At 42.7% G+C, this 22,663-nt stretch overlaps 1 protein-coding gene across 7 annotated transcripts in view; it reads right to left on the bottom strand.

The window, feature by feature from the left end:
* RIMBP2 (RIMS binding protein 2) overlaps positions 1–22,663 on the bottom strand; it is a 294,528-nt gene that overhangs the window by 41,278 nt on the left and 230,587 nt on the right. For all 7 annotated transcript variants that reach the window (XM_059713432.1, XM_059713433.1, XM_059713434.1 and 4 more), the window contains 4 exons: positions 15,770–15,921; positions 13,701–13,777; positions 10,541–10,650; positions 6,626–7,438 (listed from right to left, as the gene is read on the bottom strand). In XM_059713432.1, coding sequence (XP_059569415.1) covers positions 6,626–7,438; positions 10,541–10,650; positions 13,701–13,777; positions 15,770–15,921 — 1,152 coding nt within the window. The remainder of the gene's footprint in view (positions 1–6,625; positions 7,439–10,540; positions 10,651–13,700; positions 13,778–15,769; positions 15,922–22,663) is intronic.

Here is a 22,663-nt window from a genome sequence, read left to right on the forward strand (position 1 = left end):
TAAAAAAGACCACTGAAGACTAAAGGGGGAGAGCGGGAGAGGCTGCGGAGGCTCTCTGCACTGGTGGCAGGCCGTACAGGTGCGAAAAGATGGATCCTGCTTCGGGAGAGGCATCCCAAGCGACAGCAATTAAAATACAACCCCTCGCTGGTCCTAGGCAGCACCAGCATCCGGGGGAAGACCTTGCTCCTGAAGGAGCAATAGGAGTCCCGGAGACTTCCCACTCCAGGTTCCCACAGATACAAAGCAGAGGAGAAAGGCTAACCCAAGGAGGAACAGAAAATACCCTCAGCAAAGGCAGAGAGCGGAGCAGCACTGGGAGACACCTCCTGGCTCAGGTTCTAGAGTAGAGAGAGGAAAAGAGCAGCTTAGCCTGAGCTGTCCTCTTCTAGCTGCCCTCCTTTGTTTTCTTTAAGTCCTTTTTCTCTTTAGTTGCCTCTTGCCTGTGTGTAGTTCTTTTGTTGTTTTCTTTGGCTTGTCTTTTTTGGTTATTCAGTGGTTAGGTCTACCTCAAGGGGATCTGACTGACATCTCAACACCAGGGATACTCATGAGGCTTAGTAAGTAGCTGGCAACAACAGGAGAGAGAGACGAGAGACGTGAATCCAACGGGCCCGTAGCCTGCCAAAGAAACAATGATAATAACCAGTCCCGGAGAGGGTGTAAAGAGCGAAAATCATCTAGACTGGAGGGACGGTCACATTAAGATCAGGTGGCCTGCTGGAGGTTGGCGTAAGGAAGGGGTGTAGGGGAGGTGGAGCCCCACGAATATCTGCTGGGAGGAGCGACCGACCCTGAGGGACCTTCAACAGAAGACTCCGCCACTGAAAATACATTCAAAGTCGTGGCAGGTGAGTTCAGGGGCCTTCTCCAGGGTGATTGAGGTCCCTCTCAATGGTCGCATGAAGCCTCACCACGCCCACCACCAGACGCTCTCACTAAGGCAGCTCATGAGCAAGTATTCGAAGCAAGGCAGTCACAATGTAGCATCAGACTTAACTGATTTAGGTTAAATCAGTGTATTGAACTTCTGTCCCAGATCTCCCGATTCAAGTTAACTTACAGTCCCTCGGCATCCCGGGATGCTTTGTACTTCCCCTTAAATGCCCCCTTCATAGGGTAGGTGGGCTAGTTTTCACCCAAGCTGTCTGCTCCAGCCTAGCAGGAAAGCATGCTCTAACACCCCCCAGGCTTCTGGCCTGGGCCACTGCAGGCATGTGGCTGCATTTCCAGAATCAAATGTAAAAAATCTGTTCACTTGCTTATTGGTTCAATTTACGCAGCTTAGATTAACCTGCAAACACTGAATTGGTTCACCCTTGGGCTTTTTGACTGTCTGTACTTAGCCTAAGTGTGTAAGCATAGATTCATAGATTGTAGAGTCAGAAAGGACCCCAATGGATCATCGTGTCCGACCCCCTGCCCCAGCAGGAAAGAGGACTGAGGTCAGATGATCCCAGCCAGGTGACTATTAAGCCTCCTCTTGAAGACCTCCAAGTTAGGTGACAGTACCACCTCTCTTGGAAGCCCGTTCCAGATTCTGGCCACCCTTACTGTAAAAAATTTCTTCCTAACGTCTAACCTAAATCTACTCTCCACTAGTTTGCACCCACTATTTCTAGTTACTCCCTGGGGCGCTCTGATAAACAGTGCATCACTAATTCTCTGTTGTCCTTTCTTGATAAACTTGTAGGCAGTTACAAAGTCTCCCCTCAGCTGTCTCTTGTGAAGGCTGAAGAGATCCAGATCTCTCAACCTGCCTTCGTAGGGTCTTTCACGGAGGCCACTAATCATGTGAGTGGCCCTCCTCTGAACCCTCTCCATATTCTCTGTATCCCTCTTGAAGTGCAGCGCCCAGAACTGGACATGGTGCTCCAACTAAGGCCTGGCTAACACCGCATAGAGGGGGAGCATCACCTCCCTTGATCTGTTGGTCATGCATCTGTTAATACATGACAAGGTGTGATTGGCTTTGTTGATGGCCTTGTTACACTGCCGACTCACGTTCATCTTGGAGTCAGCTACGACTCCAAGATTGCTCTCAGCCTCTGAGCTGCTGAGGAGGTCATCCCCCAATTTATAGGTGTGCTGGGGATTCCTCCTTCCTAGATGGAGTACCTTACATTTATCTTTGCTGAACTGCATCCTATTTCTCTCCGCCCATTGATCCAACCTGTCCAGGTCGGCCTGTATCTGCTCCCTGCCATCTGGTGTGTTAACTTTGCCTCATAACTTGGTATCATCTGCGAACTTGGAGAGGGTGCTCACCATGCCCTCATCCAAATGGCTGATGAAGTTATTAAATAGCACTGATCCAAGGACCAAACCCTGCGGGACCCCACTGCCTACCTCCTTCTACGCCGAGAACGACCCATCCACCACCACTCCCTGGGTGCAGTCCCTAAGCCAGTTGGCATCCCCCTGACTGTGTAGGCGTCCACTCCACAGCCTGCTAGCTTCCCAGTGAGAATAGGATATGAAACTCTGTCAAAGGCCTTCCTAAAATCCAGGTAGATGACATCAGCCTTAGCTCCTGTGTCAAGGCAGTGTGCAACCAGGTCATAAAAGCCTATAAGGTTTGTCAGGTAGGATCTACCTGTGATGAACCCATGCTGGTTTCATTTCAGCCCGCTAGGTCTTCACAAATGCAGTCTTTGATGATTTTTTCCAGTATTTTCCCAGGGACAGAGGTAAGACTGACTGGCCTAAAGTTACCTGGCTCATCCCTTCTCCCCTTCTTAAAAATGGGCACCACGTTGGCCCTTTTCCAGTCCTCAGGGATCTGGCTGGAGTACCATGAGTGCTCAAACAGCCATACCAGCAGCTCAGCTATGACACTGGCCAATTCTTTCAGTACACATGGATGGAGGTCATCCAGGCCAGCTGATTTGCACCCATCCAGCCCTTCCATGTGCTCCTCAACTAAGTCAGCACTAACATATGGCAGTCTGGTGCCTTTTGGACATCTGTCTATGCTCAAGGTGGGGGATTTGTCTTGGTCAATACTTAGGAATACTGAAGTGAAGAACTCATTGAAGAGCTCCGCCTTTTTCCCTGCGTCAACCACCAACTGTCCTGATTTGTCCTGTAGGGGACCTGTGTTGCTCTGCACTTTCCTTTTGCTCACTATGGCACTTGAAATGCAATTAACTCTCCTGTTTAAAAGTCAGTATATATTTAAGTGCGCAAATGGTCAAAGACTAACATCCAACCACTCAGCCACTAAAAAGCAGTATAAATCTTCTGTCCACATAAAAGTGCATGTGTTTCTAAAGTATTATCATGCAAAACATCACCATTTGCATTCATTTACACTTGTTCTGTACTGTGACACAATGTGAGTGGACCTCCCTGCTCACCTTGCTTAGATTTCATTTTTTTTATTCCTTTAAGGTGATGCATTGAGGGGTAAAAATGAGAAATTTAATTCAATTTAATATTAACTAATCCTCTCCCTCTCCCCTTTTCTAGTGTGAGGGACTCATTATATGTTTTTTTGTCTGGAGGGCATTCACATGGCCAAAGAGGACAAAAGAGTTTGATGCTTTTGAAAGGTCAAAGGAAGCGACCACATCTATTCAACAGTAGACACCTTTGAAACCTTTGGGAAAATGCCACCGTGAGAGCTAATGGTTGCCTCTGGCTATTAAATGTTGCACTTCACTCACCACTATTTTCTAACACTGACATTTCCCATGACAACTGCTGCATGATGTGACACTTCCTCCTCCACGTGAATCTTCCTAAAAGAACCCAAACAATGCATCTTTCTCACTAAATATCTTTATTATTTTCTCAGCATCTTCTAAAATAATCTTTGAATTATATCTCTTAACAATATGAATCATTACATACTAGTTTAAGGTAAAGGCACGGTTCAGAGGCACGTTGTACATCAATATACATGCAAGATGACAATAGCTCAATTAAGACATTTATCTTCCTTCCCAGGCAGTCTTTCTCAGTCTTTTACCTGAAGTGTAGAAGCAGGGAAATGTGGTCACCGGTGGTATCTGCAAGAGAAAAAAAATGGAACATACCATAATGTTAACATTTAGTTCAGTAATTGTACTGCCAAAATATGAAAAACAAACTGTAATTTGTTGGGTGATAGCAATCCTTCTTTGCCATAAAACAGTGCTAAATGCCATGCAGTTGTAAGTATAAAAGTGAACCGAGAAGCTCTGAATTAAAGAGCATGCCCTGTTTTGCTACAGAAGGTAACTCATAAATCACAATATATAAGCTAACAGCCAAGACACTTAGTTAAAAAACCTGGCCTGTATTTAAAACCTGGATTCTGAAGGCCTTGTCTACATTATGGCCAGCCAGAATGAGGCTAAAGTACTTTCAGGATGCGTTGATTCAGAAAGCGTTATTTGGGGAGGCTTCCCGAGCTCTAGTACAGCCTGGCTGACGAATTTACCCTAGCCTCCATCCTAGCAGAAAGCCTAGTAGTACTGCCAGTGCCAACCCATCCTCTCCTGCTCTGGGTCCAGGCAGTGTCATGTCCCTGCCCTCCAAGGTAAATTGAAGACCATTACAATTTTTTAGATAACAGTCAATGTGTCCAAGCTCGCCTTTTTTTCTTACCAACATATTGTGCTGTGGCTGAGGACATTTTTGCTATCTGATAGATCAACACACATTCAAAATGATTGAGTTACAAGCCTATTTGCTCTTTTCCAGGCATCACTATTACCCTAAGTGTCTCCTTCTACATAAATTGCATAAGCGAATGGGAAAACCAGAACTAATTCCAGCTACTTTGCTGAAATCAAATCACAGCAGGAAGCCAATTAAGTCACAGTACAGTACATGCCACTGGATTGAAATTTCACTCACCGTGAGCCACACACACTGGATCTTCCCTCTGAGCTGCTTCTGAGGCCATTAGTACTCTGCAAGTTTGAGTAAATAAGGAGGTTTTTCTTTGTCCTTGAGTAGATGCATCCTTCTAAATAGGTAGATGAATAAAGAAAAGCACCTGCATTGCAGTGCAGGTGTTTGTTGCCATTGGCTTAAATATGGGTTTTCCTTACTGGGGAGGTATTCAGACTCCTCGGTTATTGGTGGCAATGGTCTCTGGATCCAGCTGTTACATCAGACACACCACCATTTCCATGACCATCCTTGCAACAAACTCTGGGTCGTGTCACTCCACCTTCAGTTCTGAAGCACATCTTGGCCCATTTTAATTGCTAGGACATATCTGATAATCTTCTAATCAAACACACCTTGGAATTAAACCACCAATGGACTTAAAATTTTAGATACAACACATTTATTATCCTTTTTAATTCAACAGCCGTGTGAATAAGGCCCAACTCAGGCAAACAGAAGACATGAATATTAATACCTGTGCTCCTCCTGACCCATTATGTGCCTCTGGAAAAAAAATCACTTAGCCTCTCTATAATTCACTTTCCCCAGTTGAAAAAGGCTCACCTTTTTTAAAGTGCTTTGAGGTACAGATGAACACTACTGAAATATTAATTGCATCTTTCAATGCACATTAATCAGAATAATATGAAAACAAGAACCTATTCAAATATCTACAGTGAGAGCAGTTAAAAACCCCTGGAGATTATTATGATAAAGTTCTGATCTTGCAGCATTTGGGGGCATGGTGTTTGTGTGTTGTATGGTGATTATAAGCATCTTTGTCCATAGATCATCATCCTGTAATGTCTCAGTCTCTATGCAGCTGCTGAGAAAGGGACAACACTGAACAAGGGGGAACTACAGACACTGGGAGTGGATTTTCCATCTCAAATGTTATGTAGATCCAACACGATACGCTACCCCTGACATTTTTATATTATGGGCCCTCAGACCTCTCGTAGTGGGACCACTAATGTGAGCAAGTACTGCTCCAAATAAGTGTTACAGAAAGAGACCCTAAGGTTAGGAAAATGCTGCTGAGAGGAAGCTGTAGTTCCAGCTTCAAAAGAAATTTCCATTTGTAAAATACCTGTGTGTTCCAGTCCAAAAAACACTGGTAGGTAAAGGAAACAACTTCAACAGTTAGTATTTATGTACCCGCTCCACCCATATTTTTAAGATGAGACACAAATAATTTGCAGAATTAAGCATCTTGGCATATTCCACTGATGCTAGCTAGAGACCTTGAGAGCCAAGTATTTTTAGTACCATAATAAAGATAGCGTTAGAAGAGCGATTTGCATACTGTGACATGCCCAGGTTCAGGGGCCTTGTGTGTTAATTGAAGTCTGCTTTTACTTAATAAACATCTGATTTTCATAGTCTGAGAGCAAATATCAGTGAAAGAACGCTAACTTCAAGGCAGTCAACCCAACTCAAGATCACCGTTCACAGACCTCTCCTGCCTGTTGAGTGAGATGGTCTGAAAACTATGTGAAGGCTTATACACAACGAATGCAGCTATGAGCTTATTCCCCTTACTAGGTCTTCATTTCACTTGAATCCACATGAGGAGATCTCCAAGTAGTACTTACAGATAATACTAGGAGCGTCACACTTTACATTACTACTTTTGTGAACACTAGTGATATAGAACTTAAAGTGTAATATTGGCTATTGAGATATACCTAGAGTTCCTGACACAATCGCAAAATTTTAGGGAATGGAAAAAATACCAAACCTGCTGGCAATGTAGAAAACTCCACAAAGGCTTCTTTTCTTTCCCGTTGCTCCAGAGGAAGCTGCCAGGGCATTTGATGGGGTTTTGCCATGACCTTCACTTTGTAGGTCATGTTAGGCTTCAAATTAAAAAACTGGTACTTGTAGCTAGTGGCTTTGACGATGTCAAACTCTTCTTCGTTAAGAAAAATCACGTGACTGTAATTACTGTTGGTAGGAAGCCAGGACAGCTCAGCAGAAATCTGGGTTATGTTGTCCACCTTTAGATGAGAGGGCGCGACGATGACATCCTTTCCAACTAACAAAGTGCACTGTAGCTCATCTGAGTTCCCCCTACTTGTAATGCTCTGAATTGATATTCGGTAAGTGCAGGTAGCAATGTTAAGTTTCTCTATAAGAGCTTTAGTTCTGCTTCCCAAGGATATATTCATCCGTACTTCTTTGTCAACCAGGACATTGTAGCTGTTAATAGTTCCCCAACCAGGTGGCACTACTGGTGGCTCCCAGCCCACAATAACACTTTTGGCTAGTTGTTTAATAAGGGTGATTTTTCTAGGATAAGGCACAATGTCTTCTCCGATTTCATCAATGTTTACATCCAGAGTCCCTGCGCCATTATTGATTACACTGGACTCTATGTGAGTTGGTGGACTGATCTCCAGCAGACCACCTCCTTCCAAAGCATGACCCGAATGATTGATAAAATTCTGATCCTGTTCGCTGCTCAACGTGCTCGACAAACGGGCCTCGTTATCTTGAACAAAATCCACGAAGTTTGAAGGGACTAGTCCTCTTTGTCCATCCAGAAGTTCACCTGGTGAGAAAGAACCACCTAATTATTATCAACTCTGTTTTCTCAATGGGGCTTATAGTCTGGCAGTGTTGGAGTGGAGTAGTGCATGAAAGGAATTTTATTAGGTTTAGAAGAAGTAAACAAAACTTATAACATGGATAAAAATGCTATTTAAATGACTAGTAAGCCATGTTTTCTTCTGTGGGCCATTGTGATAGCGTTCGAGGGCACTGCGTGTTCCTGCTGGACACAATTTTAACTGGTTTCCCCTTGCCCTTGCAAAACTGTTCAGAAGTAGCATCAAAATAATAGCTGCTTGGGATGAACTGGTTTCACCACTAGGAATCAAAAGACTGGGCTGAATCCCAAGATAGGTGCGTTTAGGATTTACATTTTTTTCTTTTGTTAACTTTGTTTCTTTGCAAGGGGGAAAGCCTTGATAGCTGTGATCATTGTCTGCTAAAACACTACTCGGGCGAACAGACCCAAGATGTTATAAAACCCAGTGGATTGTTAGCAATAATTATTTGTTTCTTTAATACACATATGCTGAAAAAGGCAATCTTTCCCCTTTTCCCAGCAAAAGTTCAGAATCAGAGCCTTTTTAATTTAAACTCTATTAGATTTACACAATGAAATTATTAACTCGCCACATCCTCTGATGTCTGAGAGAAACAAAGGTGTACAAAGTTATTTTGTGTCTCATAAAATAGCTTTGAGTTATTATTAATACTACTATGCTGAGACAAAGCTCCCAGCCAAGATGATGTATTCAACGTGCTAGGTGCTGTACAGAAATATAGTAACAGATAGTCTTTGCTCCAAAGCTTATACTATAAATAGACAAGAAATGGCAGGCTTGAAGAAACAGGGTACTGGCACCGCTATTTTACTGACAAGCAGTTAAGCACCTGGAGAATAAGGCCCATATCTTAAAATGCATAAAGGTAATAAACTCCCACTGTTGTAATGAGTTAGCCATCCATAAAACTTTGAGAAGCTGGGCATATAAGTGCCTTGTCCTGAATCACAGAGAAAGTCAACAGCAAAGCCAAGAATGAGATCTTTATCCCTTGAGTCCCCATCTAGTCTCTTGAGTACAAGAAAAAAGATTCCTTAAAATACAGATCTGATTGCAGCTGGAGTCAAATTTGTCCATACACCTGTCTCAGTAATTGTGAACTGGATTCCCTTAGTGAAATACTGCATATACACAATGCTTAGTTAGGCTACCAAATAACCACTTTTGCCACTGGTTGCTACTGAATTATTTGAAGTACAAATACATTCATACATTTGAAACTTTAAGTGACTCCTTAGCTTTTTAGTTTTTTCAGACATGTGGCAAGCTGAGATGCAGACATGAGGGAAACATTAAGTAGGTCAACACATTATTTTTTCTGTACCTAAAACACAACCAAAGTCTTCATCATGCAAAGACTTCAATCCTGTGTCTGAGGGCCTTGTCACAAGTTCACTGTCATAAGCAGGGTTCACACTACTCTCTGACTCTAGCGGGGGGGTCTGCAAAAACAATTAAACTGGTTCATTGGAAAGAGCAATCCATTTGGAGACCCCCCCCCCCGACCCAGGTTCTGATTTTCAAATCTTACAGGGGGGCTCTTGCTTCTTATGGGGGGCTCAGCCCCCCCCATCCCTTCAGCTCCCCCATAACTCACACCCTGGTCACAAGACATGGTTGTAAATCATGGGAATATTGTGACCTATTAAAGTTACTGCACGTTGGAAGATAACCTTCACCAAACAACTTGGTAATACCACAAGGGCACCTAACACATGCTAAAATGTTTGAATGCGTGTCTGCTTGCATTTTAACTGCACTTAGTAAGGATTAAGTTGAACATGGGCATTGACAGACGTGCAGCTGCCTGCTGTAACTCAAGGCACTTTGCAGAAAGCGCCATAAGTTACAGCGACCCCCATGATCCAACAGGCATTGGGTGGGTTGTAGATCGAGCTTCACTTTGGAGCTGATACAGCAGTAGCTGCCTGTGCGCAGCCTCTTTCCCCTAGCCCTGCTGCCTGCCTCCCAGGTCCGGTGCTGTCTGCAGGATGGGAGGGGGAGAAGGGAAGGGGAAGGGAAGGGGTTTGCCCAGCCTGCGCTGGAAGGGAAGCAGGTGGATTGGAGTGGGTGGGGCTGGGATGGGCTGCATCAGCCCAACCTGACTTGTGTAAAGGGACTGACAGCAGTCAATGAAGGTGCTTTGCTTTGGAATGCCTTCATCTGAACCCTCATTGTATGAGGGTTGATTTGTTGCATGATCAGGCACTTTTAAAGTGCTCTGCAGCCATGCACTTCTGTCAAGGCATGGCTGTAGGGTGCTTTCAGGGGGCCGACTGCGTGACAAAACATCATATCTGTCAGCACCTCATGTGGCACCGTCTTAACTTTGTTCTAGTCCCACAGAAGTAAATAAAGCTCCTGATGTTAGCAAAAGCATGCTTGAACTGAAGGGGTTCAACAAGGTTGGGCAGAAAAATCTTTTGTACTGCTGTTTACACCATCAGTTTTGAAAACCAATGGACCGTTAATGGTACTTGATATCTGAAACGTTGCACGCAACTACATCACTGTAAGTGAACAGCAGCTACATACGGAGAAGATAAGATATGAAAGTGATACTGAACGGAGCACCTTCATAATGAAAGGATTGAAAAGTAAATAGCATTTACAGTGCCATTCATCTACTTGTAGCAAACCTCTGCCTCCTACCTATGCTCCAGTATGACTTTATATATCTAATACGAATTGCCCAAGATAGTATGGGGAGAGGATACACATGGGAATTCTGTGTAGATTAGAGGAATCAAATATTCATAGCTGCAGGAGAGTAAAGGATCTTTGAGGCAAAAAAAGAGAAATCTCAATAAGCTTTCTTGTCAGCACAGATCTTGCCAAGTAGAAAAAGCTGACAATTCAGAGCCTTATAATTAGTTATGCCTGCAAGGAGCTGCTTTTCTGGTACAGAAATTCTATTAATTAATGATCCCATGATAGGAGGAACGTTAGCCATTGACTGTGGTGATGAATAACTCCATTTAGGACATGAATTATTTCCGATCGACCTAAAGTAACGGTAAGGCATAAATTTGATAAAACACCTTCGTAAAAGCCATCTTCATCCATATCTCCATACACATAGAGGTATTTTCCTGCTGTAAGGGGGAGCTCTGCTTCTGGATTTTCATTTGGTCCATCAAAAGGGTTGTAACTGCAATGAAGCACAGATGGAAACTTCATTTAGTACGACACGTGTATTTAGTTAGTTGCATCCTACACACCACTGAATAATAATCATGGAGTGCAGTTCCAAGGCTGTGCATGAGGGTAGCTCTACATTTCAATCTTCATGCTATAGCCTTTGAAATATATGCGGTGCCAGGGTGTCTAGAGGAATTAGGCACCTCCATATATTATCATCATCATAATTATTTTCGGTGCAGTACCTCCTACGAATCTTAATCATGGTCCAGGACCCTACTGTACTATGAGTTGTACATGCACACAGCATAAACAGGTAATCCCTACTCCAAAGAGCTTAATTAAGCCCTACTTCCTACCATAGGCACCTTAGCCCATGTCTTCCTTGATTTTTAAAGGAAAGAGATAATTCCTTGTGCAGGGCTTTTCCCAAGTCATTAGGATCTAATTCATTTTCAACAGCTCTTCTCCATAAAGCAGTTAGTTAGAGGAAAGGGTGTGTCATGCTCAGATCAAAGTTATTAGCACACATAAATCCATCAGATACTTGCACTGGATTGTGAGATGCGAAGCTGCATTAGCAGGAGATGTAAATTTGCCATAATGCCTGCTCCTAGGTGGACATCTAACAATGGGTGAACCTTTGCCACTGCTGAAAATTTATGATGACCGGGAGGTTAAGACACGATATAGAGTCCACTGAAGTCAACCAGACCCTTTCCATTGACTTCAATGGGGGTTTTGCATCAGGCCCTATACCTTCTGCCACACTGATCCTCTTATGAATGTACATGTCTCAAGAACAGGCCAAAAAATATTATTCCATCCCCAGGCCCCATCCTGCTTTTGCTGCATGAGGGTCTGAATCTAGTGCTGCTGACACTATGGATTTCCACATGTTTAGCACCATCACAACCAAGTCTTAAGTGACCATTGTTTTGTTAGGAGAGTCGTAGTGCTCCTGGAGAACACAGGAAGGTGCAGTGAAAAGAAGCCTTTTAGAAGGGGAGCAGCGTACTGCAGCACAGCACAGGAGCATCCTCAGCAGATTGGAGAATAGGATTTTTATAACACCCCCCCCCCCCCCCCCCCAACTAGCAGAGTATGGCAAGAAGGCAAATAGAAAAGGTCTTGCTCTCTCCTTCAAAGTGTGGTCTTCCTCCAGCATTGCTATAAACTGTTTATAAATGCTCACATTAGTGTAATGGTGTAATGATGCCTCAGGCAATCTAGAAGGAGCATGGTCAAAAGGAAAATCTGTTTAAAACCCTTGCCAGTTATAAAGGCAGAGCAGGAGCCCACTTGCTAAAGCGGCTGACTTTAGCCACATGGCAACTCTCAGCCTGCAAGTGCTCGGCATGTGCTCTCTTCCAAGGGGCACTGCTTGCTGACATAACCCGTGAGTCGCCAGAAGGAACTGCTTCGGTGCGCGTCTCTTGCCTGCACCGGCCCGTAGAGGTACTTACTGCTATTTCTTTATTTTACATGAGCCCGCAGGCCAAGAATTGTATTTAATTTAGTGACTCTAAACCTCGTTAGCATTTAAGGGAAACTACAGTGACTTATTTATCGTACTGCTGTTTCTCATTTGTAAATGGATTGAAATGTTCAAAATTTCCCCCAAATGCCCTCTAATTTGTATCCAGCACTGCTGATGTAAATATATAAATACCGTATGAGCTTCACCTACAGGAGGGAGGCATAGCCACCGGTCTTGACCTCTGCCCCTTGAAATGAAGGGATGCTGCTGTGCTTGCAAGAGAAAGACTTACACAGAAGTCTAGTTGCACACTGCAATTGCAAGGAAAGCACAGACTATGTCTTCTCTCACAAATGCTAATTTTTAAATGCATTGTCTACACTAATTGGTTTGGGTTTCGGTTGTTTTTTAAACCTACAAGTAAGGCGATCTTCAATCATGAAACATGCGCGGCAATGGAATGCTGGAACTTAAGGCATTTAATTGATCAATTAATCACATTTTAGTTTGCTAGAATAGCTCAGAGACTCATCCTCTGTGTAGGGACTCTTTTCAACTGGATGTGATTTTTAGCACCTTCTGCAGAAATAAAATCATGTTTCTCTTTAGAGAAAGACAGCTTAATTTGAACTCAGTATGGGCTCTGAATTCCTCTGGGTTCTGCACTCTTTTATCACAACTTTACATTGCATTGACTATTATACTCTAATGGGACTGGGTTTGGCATGCATCCTCATCCTTGCTGGCTATATTTTTGCTGGGGAAATTTAGACTTGGTATAAAAGTGTGAGATACCTAAGGTCAGGAAATACCAACACATGCAGATCACAGGTCCAGCACATGCAGACCAAGCAGCACACAAGCTGTATGTTCACTATAGGTCCCTTTACACTGAAATACCACATTTCTATAGAGCAGGTGAATGGGCGACCTGCTGGCATTGAAGACTACATTATGGAGCACTAGTTTGTGCTTCTCGCAAGGAGGAAGGAAGATGGAGCAGCAAAAGCAGTTTGCTTGCATTGAAAGCCTCTCTCTAATGATCAGGCACAAAGCCAAGATTGATATAATTTAGACTGCTGTTTTGACATAAATTCGGAAACTAACTGCAGCAAACTTACTGACTTTGCCAATTTTGATGTAACTGTATACTGACGGAGACCATGAAGACCTGGACCCTTTCACTTGCTCTTCCCCGAGCAACCTTTTTCTCAGGCCAGCTGTTCAGAGAACGAGCCTGGGCACAAACACTGCCCCCAACCCTCTGTGGGTCTGTATAACCCAAAAGGCAATGGAGCCAGCATGGTTCCACTGTGCAGGAGGGGTCATATTTTTGGGGTTGTGCCTAGGAGGGATCCATTTGCTGGGGCTTGCAGCTGAATGTGACAGGGCATTTGCAGCCTGGCAAATCAGCCACCAAGGATGTGGAAGTGGCTCTGTAACTCAGCGGATGAGGGAATGTAATCCCCTCAATTCATCTGACAGACCTCCATTGTAAAAAGCCCATTTATGCTTAGGGTTGACACGTGGGATCTATGTATTACATACCCCTGTGGATAAAATTGAATTGAATATCTGACCTGTAACGGGCGATGCAAAGATGGACTTTCCCAGAGTATCTCTGCTTTGAGGTATTGGCATTCCGTTCATTATCCATCTGGAAAGAAATAAAGACAACAGGATTTCACCCTATTGCTTTCACCATTTTTCTCATTGAGTATTTAAACAAGACTGAATACATACAAAACATTGCACTCCTCTTATCAGAGTCCATCCTGTTTGCCCTGGGAGCTAGTATTCTTACTAGCAAGCATGGGATTTGCAGGCCTGTCTTGTAGAATGGCTCTCACTCGTTTTTTGATTTCAGATGTCACAACATCAAGCCCTGCTCACCAAGTTTATTTCTCAAAGTCTGATTTCCATAAGTCTTAATTTACATACGTTGCCCCTGTATCTGACACCTCGGAAAATGTAGCTGAAGATCTGTGAGAGGTTTGCATGCATGACAACGTTACACCCAGAAAGGCAAGCCACGAACAATTCTGTTAAGAGACAACTGAAAAATAATAGAAGAAGGGAAGTAAATTTGACATGCTCTTGTTCTGGTCTCTGCTGTTAGTTCTGCTTCCCTAGATCTTGTCGCTACGCTGCCTTTTCTGTTTGACTACTTCAGACTCTCTTTATGGAAGCTATTGATGAGTTTGGCTGCATCCGCTTCTTCCTAAACAGACCTTTAGGAGTTGATGCTCAGTATACAATGGCAAAAGCTGGAAAAGGAAGTTTGCAGAATATCCTACATCATAGTTTGTTTTCTGGCTGTGCCCAAAAGCATTTTGATGCAACTTCCAAAGGTTCAACACTAACACAGAAAACAGATACATTCACACAGTCTGTCCACAATTTGAACTCTTCTTTCTTTCTTTTCTTTTTTTTTTTAACAATTTTATAAAGGGAAATATCAAGACTGTATCCAATAAGATGGATACAATACAACCCCCTCCCCTCCTTTATCACTATTTGTTATTACAGAGCATCTTACAGAATTTAATGAAAAGTGATAGCCTTCCTATGGGGTTTTGAAAAAAAAAATCATCCTTTGTATATTTGTAATGGAGAATGAATTTCCTTTAATAAAATTCCACAGCAAGGTTAAGAAAATCTATATAAAGGATCTTATTTTCTTGTAAACGTAACTGGATTTTAGAAGTATTTTTCTATTATAACTCTATAAGTCTATTGGGTTTCATCCTTGCTCAATTCTACAGGATTTTTGCAATGGCGTAGTTGAGACTATGCTTACAAAAGAATGAAGGCTAATGAGAAAAGAGTAATAACCAAATGCATTGGAGAACAATCACATTTCAAAGGATTTCCTGCTGGTCCCGTGCTGTTCAAGGGCTGGCACAAATAAAGTATCACAAGGCTCTTGGTTGAATCTTTCCAATAACTCAAATAAATGCAAATATGATAGGAAGCTACGTGGCTTAAAAGCTTGGTAATAAGTTACTGAACTGTTCACTTCCAGGTTACAGGCTCAAATTCAGCTTAGAAGAGTACCCTGGAAAATGATACTAGGTGATGAAATCAGTCCAATTACTAACAAATGGATTTCCATATCATGAAAACCAAGCAAAAAGCAGTCATAGCAAATGAGGCAATCGCACCTAGAAAAGGTCTGAGGGACGCTGGCAATGTTTTGTGTAGAGTCTTACTCTTGCAGTAGATCATGCTGTCACTATGCCATGGATACATCATTGTACAAGGTCTAACAGTGCTCATGAAGAAATGAAATACCTTTCAGAAGAACTAAAAAACAAACCGATGCAGACATCCTGCGAAGAAAGAGACATATAGGCAAGGCACAGTGTAGAACGGATCTTAAACTGTGCCTCTGAAAACCAGGATTTTCAAAAGCGCCTAAAGGATTTAGGCACCCCATGCTCACACTGAATAACTGACATGCAAACACCTAACTCACTTTGGCTCCTTTCAAAACTCCTGCTGAGATTCGCATTTACTTTGTGCTCCTAAGTCATTAGGCACTTTTGAAAACCTCACCCCTTGACTCTTCCCAGTGCAGTTCATCACTAATGTATAAGATAACTGTCCCACTGGAGAGGAGAAATGTTCTGATGTGAAAAAGACTCACGTCTGAATCAAATCTGCATCTTGGGCTGCCGGATCTTGACCTGGATAGGAAAGTAGGTTTGACAGACAATTGTTCTGGTTTGTCACTGGATATCTGAAGGGGTCGTATAAACTCTGAAATCACACAACGACTTCCAGAAGGGCTTTCATGACCTGCCCATAAATAAAACACACAAGAGAATAATTGGTATAAATTGGTAACCTTGCTGATAGTCACAGCAGAGACACCATGGGACGACTGGCTCGCTGGGTGTGAAATACCACCTGCTTCCTATTCATGTTCCTTCCGGAAAGGGGCCATGAAATGGAGCCTGGGGACCACGGAGGTCATTCACACTAACCTTTCCCATTCTGTACCTGTTCAAACAACTCTGGACGAACAATTATATGGAAAGAGGAGAATTTCATACAAAGGTCAGTGTCAAGGACCACGTGAATATGAGTCACAGCCCAGTCTTTACTGACTAGCTGGAAAAGAGGAAAGTTTATGCTATGATATGACTTTATGTTGCTGCCAGAAACCTAAACATGCCTTGAAGTTATTCATCACGCTAGCATGAAAAACAAAGCCTCAACCTGCCGATACATACTATTTATTCGTAATAATCATAAATATCTAACTTTACACTTCTAGTATCGTACAAGCTTTAATTTATTAAAGTTCAACAATCCATAAGTAGGTAGATAAGCAGTACTGTTCACAAGCATCATTTTCATTTACCCCATGGACCATTTAAATCACAATGGCAATATATAGGGCCTTGAACTAAGTGAAAATATACATCAAATTGAAGGTCCTGTTTCATTGCCAGGGAAGTATGGAGAGTGTAAGGGAGTATCAAGCCATACTATGTTCATAGGTATAATGTCACAGAAATTTAACGTTGAAGAGACCTGCCCAAGGCTACAAGGTCAATCAATGAGAACAGATTGATTGATTGCTTCATGACCCAATTCTTCAAAAATATCCAATAGTTTTGTTCCTCAATTTGACACTCCTAGAATCTGATATTAGATGAGTTGGATACTTATAATTCCCAAGAATATCAATGGTAGTCCTAGAAGCCTGCCTAAGAGCTGGGTGGAAAATTTTCTATTAATTTTGTTTCAGTGCAAAATTGCGCTTTTCGTAAATGAAGCTGTTCATGGAAAGTGCTGCCTTTTTTGGAAATGTTCTCAACTTTATTTGGAAAACTAAAAACTAACAATATTCTGTTTCCAGGAGGTTTTTTTAAATTATTTTTTTTCATCTATTAGCCAATGACAAAATATTTTTCAGTGTTCAATTTTTTGATGAAAAATAATTTCAGTGGCCGGGGGGGGGGGGGGGCGGGGGGGACAATGACATTTTCTGGCTAGCTTTTTTCAGCCCCTCTAATAATCAGGCCTCAGGTGTCACAAATTGGCCTTTCATAATTATTGGACCTTGGCAAAGATCGCGGTTCGGATGTGTGCTTGGATCATTAGAACATCCTGCTTTCCTAAGTAAAATAAAAGGCAAGTAAGGTCAAAAAACCACCAACTTTGGTGCAGTTCTCCACCAAATGTAAGGATGCCCAGAAATGGCCTATTTGATGACTTATGAAAAAGGTCATGCCTACCCCTCAAACAGCTGGCCTTCTAAGACTTTGGGCATGTAACTATAAAAAAAAAAATGGAATCAACCTGTGCATCAAGCATCCAGGTAAGTACATGACTGACACACTGGTGATAAAGTGGTAGGGCTTTTTTTAATACACACAGTGGGTTTGGATTATAGGGTGACGAAACCTTCAGGATCGCCTGCTTCTTCTTTGCTAAAACCTACATTCCTATGGTACACTTTAGCAAGCAATCCTGCAAGATGCTGAGCAGCCTGATTGATGCCCCAGTAATTTTGGCAGAGATTAGGGCTGAGTGAAACATATAGAAAGAAATGCTCAGCAAGGCTGTCAAGGAGATCGGTCATGGTAGACTGTAAAAGGCGGCACAGTTCCTTGTACTACAATATTCTTCCTCTGGAACCATCAGAAAGCAAACAGGAAATAGCAAACTGGGCTTAATTACAGCTGCGGTAGCAGCAGAAACTGTAGCAAAGCCACAGCATACAATTAGGGCACTGCTGACATAATCAGATAGCTGAGCCTCCCCACCGCCCCTCTCTCTTTTTTTAATACAACTAGTCCATGCTCCAATTCTCAAGCCCTGGTTCAACGCACGATCAGCAGCTGTTCTCCAGCCCTGCTAGGACCCTGGCACGCAGGGCTTTGTTTTTCACGTGCAGGCTTGCCACTGTTCGGTGCCACCTGGAATCATCTTTTCACTTCGCAGAGGAGAACACATCCCAAACCACACTGTCGGAGGGGCTCTTTGCACACTCCCTGGTCAAACTTGATTCCTTCTCTCTGCACCACTGTAATTTAACAGCAGGGCAGCTTAAGCAGACGGATAGTAGGGAAACATTACAAGCCATACAAAAAATTAATGATAATCATCCCAATTCCACACTGAAATCTTCCATATATGTACAACCAGCAATCGTTCCTTTGCAGAAATGTGAAACCAATTTTACTCCTTGCGTTTGTTTGCCACCCCAAACTGTTAGCCCGGCGCCTATGAATAACCGGTACTATACATTCAAAGCAAACTGGCTTTTTGTTTCATATCTCTTCTATATTCCTGGGTTTTGTTAATATATTAACCATGTTAGACATCAGATAGAGGGGGAACTTCCTGGACACCCTAACTGCCCTACACCCTATACAGGTTATCAGCCAGAATCTGGCTTGAACTAGACAAAAGCAAGACAGTGACAAAAGACTTATATTATGGGGATTGACAGATCATTTAGGAACGTTTGCTGGAAGAAATGGGCTTTAAAAAGTGGCATGGAGGAAAGAAGATGCTCAGGATAGAAAAGGGAGACCGATCCCAACACAAGGGCCGCCTGATAGTGGGTGTAAACTTTTTCACATGTTAGTATGAGATAAAAGGCAAACGGATTGGGAACAGCAAGAAAGGAAGCCAGGGAGGCTGGAGAGGTTATAGGGGCTGTGAAAATGAGAATGTGCAATATGAATTTGATGCAGTAAAACCAGGAAGGCATGACTGAAGTCCCAGAAGAGGAAGTGGACGTTAACAGCTATCCTTTGAACAGGCTGGAGAAGACAGAGGCAGGAAAGCCAGATAGGAGGAGAAGGTTGCACAGTAGTCACAGTCAAGACAAGAGATGGTCAGGGCATGGGCCAGGGTTTTTGCTATGAGGATGAAAGGAGAAGCTGGGCTTTGGCATACAAAAGAGGAAGGAGTGACAGGACTTAGCAAGTGACTGGTTGTGGTGCAGAGGACAACGAAGGTGAGCAAAGAAGAATCGCGGCTCGATTTTGGAGACAGTGCGGGAAAGGTTAAGCAGCTCTCCTGAAACGTAATCCCATTCCTTAAACCAATTTACTCTGTGATCTTTGCTCTGGGCAGGGCACTTTTACCCCTTCCACGTCTCGTTTTCTCCACCTGCTAAGTGGGGTTAGTGATATTTAAGTACATATATAAGTGCAAGGGAGCATTTCTGCCACAAGTGCAAACACACAAAATAGATTTGTTTTCCTAATTAGCCTTGCTGCCACATGCAGCGTCACTTGATTTCTCATTTGGCTGCATATCCAGTAATAGTCTTCCTTGCTCTTGTAACTCCTACCTTGGGTGCTATCAGTTGCTATCTCCCTATCCAAGAGTGTGTGAAATGATGTCTGCTGCTCCTGGAAGGAGGCCTCTTCCCCATGTTCTTAGCCCTGCAGGGTACTTTTCATTATAGACTACAATATAAGCAATTTCTTGAACCAGCTTAAACCTGCTTGCTGTATTTCCAAGCCACTGAAAAAAACTGGGTAAGGCGATGAGACCAGACAACACTGTCAATTGTGAGTGGGAGGATCCTGGGGACCTTCATTATTTTTTAAGGTCATGGGACCTTTTAAATAAAGTGCCTCAATTTGTCCAGATTCCAGCAGGCACATAGTGCCACTGCTGCTACTGTTCAGCTTAGTAGAGACTTTTAAAAAAAGCCACCATATGTGCAAACACCACTGCCAATAACAATCAGCACCTCAGCAACAAAGGGACTAGACACACATTATACATGAAGCATGTCGGTGACCATGTGAAACGCTTGCTCTTGGAGCTCCATAAAGGAAACCTGCTGCTCTGGGTTAGGTATGTATGGGTACAGAGGAATAATACTGCATCTGAAATGAAGCTAAATGTTCAGATCAAAATATGCCATGGTTACAAATTAAATTCTCTTTTTGCCTTGGTGCAACATCACTGGGTTTACCCTGCAGTAAGAACAAAAAAGGTTTGGTCCTTCTCCATTTATGAACCCATTGAAGTGCGTTTTTCCTCTTCTCCTAGTGGTAAATGGATAACATTAGTAAAGGAAGGTGACACAGCACTAAAGGGCACAACCCAGGGGTTTCTTACAGCTGTGTGCCTTAACATTGAGTCCATGACTTGAGATCTATTCTGCAGCAGAGCTTTATAAAAAAAAAATTATTAAAATGATACAATATCAGCAAAACAGTACAGAGAGGTTTGAAAACCATTAAGGACGATCATATTCGAGAGGGCTATTTCCTGGTTGTAGGCTTGGAAGTGTAATATGAATATAACTATACACTTTGGTGTTAACATACGAGTAATAAGCACCCCAAGAGACATCTATGTGTTGATAACGTTAACTTTAAAGTTAACTATGATTCTTACTGGCTGATAATCAGATAATCCCAGAGCACCCCCTCCCCAGGACAAGAGCAAATCTACAGAATCAGGGGAGCTGGCTTCTGGAAGTTTAAAGAATATTCTTTCAAGGGAAGAGACAAAAGCTACAGACTACTCAATTTAAAGGTCTCTGGACACAATTAAAGTTGATCAGACTCAAAGTGTCTGACCATGAGCCTATTACACCCCGCTTTCTACTCAGATTATCATTGATTGATCAATTATGGACTACCCTGCATGTCTGGGAAAGAGCATTAAAATGCCCCTTGTATCTGATAAACAACAAATCTTGTCAGTTTTTATATCTGGCTTTGGCTGCAACATTATCGTTATCTCTGGAGCAGATTTTGTCTGTACATTTTAATCCACTCTGAGTCTACATTTATTTTATTTTCTAAAACATCTACCCATTACCAGTTAAGGAAGAGCAACTGGTCATAATTGGGTCTCATGTCTGACGTTTTCTGTTGTGAAAGTCGTTGTGTCCTCTCTTGCCCCAGGGCATAAAAAAAAAATCTACTTTTAATTCCAGGAGCCTGCTGTAACAAAACTTGTACTGTAAAATGGCAGATACTTTCAAAACTACCACCTGCTTACTTACAAATTATGAACTAAAAGTGCAACATCACTGCTATTAATGCATTGATACCACATATGAATATTGGTCCAAGGATTTCTAGTCCAATGATCCAGGTACCAACAGGACTGAAGGTCTTTCATAACTGAGGAAGAACTATGCTATACGTTCTTCAAAAGGAATCAAAACTCATGGAAGAGGTGATATCTTTTATTAAACCAACTAGACATTTCCAAACAAATTATTGTATTTATGTGCAAGCTTTCAGGTGCACGCACCCTTCATCAGGCATAGGAGAGAGCAGAGATTGTACAAGTTCCCCTAGGTGGAAATGAAAATTCCTATTTCCTAATACATTAAACAAATTTGTATGCAAATATCTATTTGGTCTAATAAACGTTATCACCTCTTCCATGAGTTTTAATTCCTTTTGCCTCTAGACCAATACAGCTACAACCTATATTGGTCTAGAGGACCAATACATGATAGATTCTTCAAAATATTTATTCCATGCTGCATTTTTCTCAGCTATTTCAATTAATCATTAGGAAAATAAGATGAAGCCATTGAGAGAGTCTGACTTATTATTAGAGGCAGACAAGGTTCCTTGGGTGAATTTGATATCTTTTATTAGACCAACCCAAATTTGGTCAAAATTTGGGTTGGTCTAATAAAAGATATCAAATTCACCCAAGGAACCTTGTCTGCCTATATCCTTAGACCAACACGGCTACAACCTAAAATCCTGACTTATTATTAGTTGCTTAACTTTAAGATCGTGCCTAGTTTCATGGACTCTGCATACTTAAGTACCTTCCTGGAGCAAAGCCAATATGTGCTCAGCATGCTACAAAATCCAGCTTATTTTCACATGGGCTAATAATCTCCCTCCCCCCGCCCCTCCACCCCCCAGCCCCCTGCTCCTCCTCTGATACCAGCACGCTCACAAGCAGAAAAAAACCCTGTTTGCTTTCTCAATACTCATGTTATTTCTATAACAATCTTCATTTTGAGGTTGGAGTATTTTGCATTTTTCTATTACAGTTTAAATCGGGAGCATCAAACTCACCTGCTACCCCCCTGCCCTGGCTGGATTCAGAATGCAAGGAGCCTTGCAGGCTGCAGGGGTACCCAATTCCTGCAGCAGTGTGTGGGGGCTTAATGCAACCGCTGACATGGGTCTGCAACAAGGGTTCATACCCCAGATTTCTGCAGTGGCCCCATGCCCTGCTTGCCTCATCTCCAAATTCCTAGCCCTTCTACGAGCCCCAGGGGCTCTCTGGGCCAGATCTGGCCTGCAGCCCACGTACTTGACACTGTTGGTTTAAATGCAACCCCCCCCCTTTACTATCCACCACCTTTGAAGGTCCAAAGGACCCTGCAGCGAATGGAAAAACTATATTGCAAGGGCGGGCAATTATTTCAGGTGGAGGGCCGCTTACTGATTTTTGGCAAGCCATCGAGGGCCGCATGACAGGCAGCCGGGGCAGATAAATACTAATTTTCTAAATTTTTTAGGGGCTCCACAAGCTGGATAGAATGACCTGGCAGGCTGCATCCGGCCCG

The sequence above is a fragment of the Alligator mississippiensis genome, chromosome 10 (assembly GCF_030867095.1).
Source record: "Alligator mississippiensis isolate rAllMis1 chromosome 10, rAllMis1, whole genome shotgun sequence".
In the NCBI taxonomy this organism is placed as follows: Eukaryota; Metazoa; Chordata; order Crocodylia; family Alligatoridae; genus Alligator; species Alligator mississippiensis.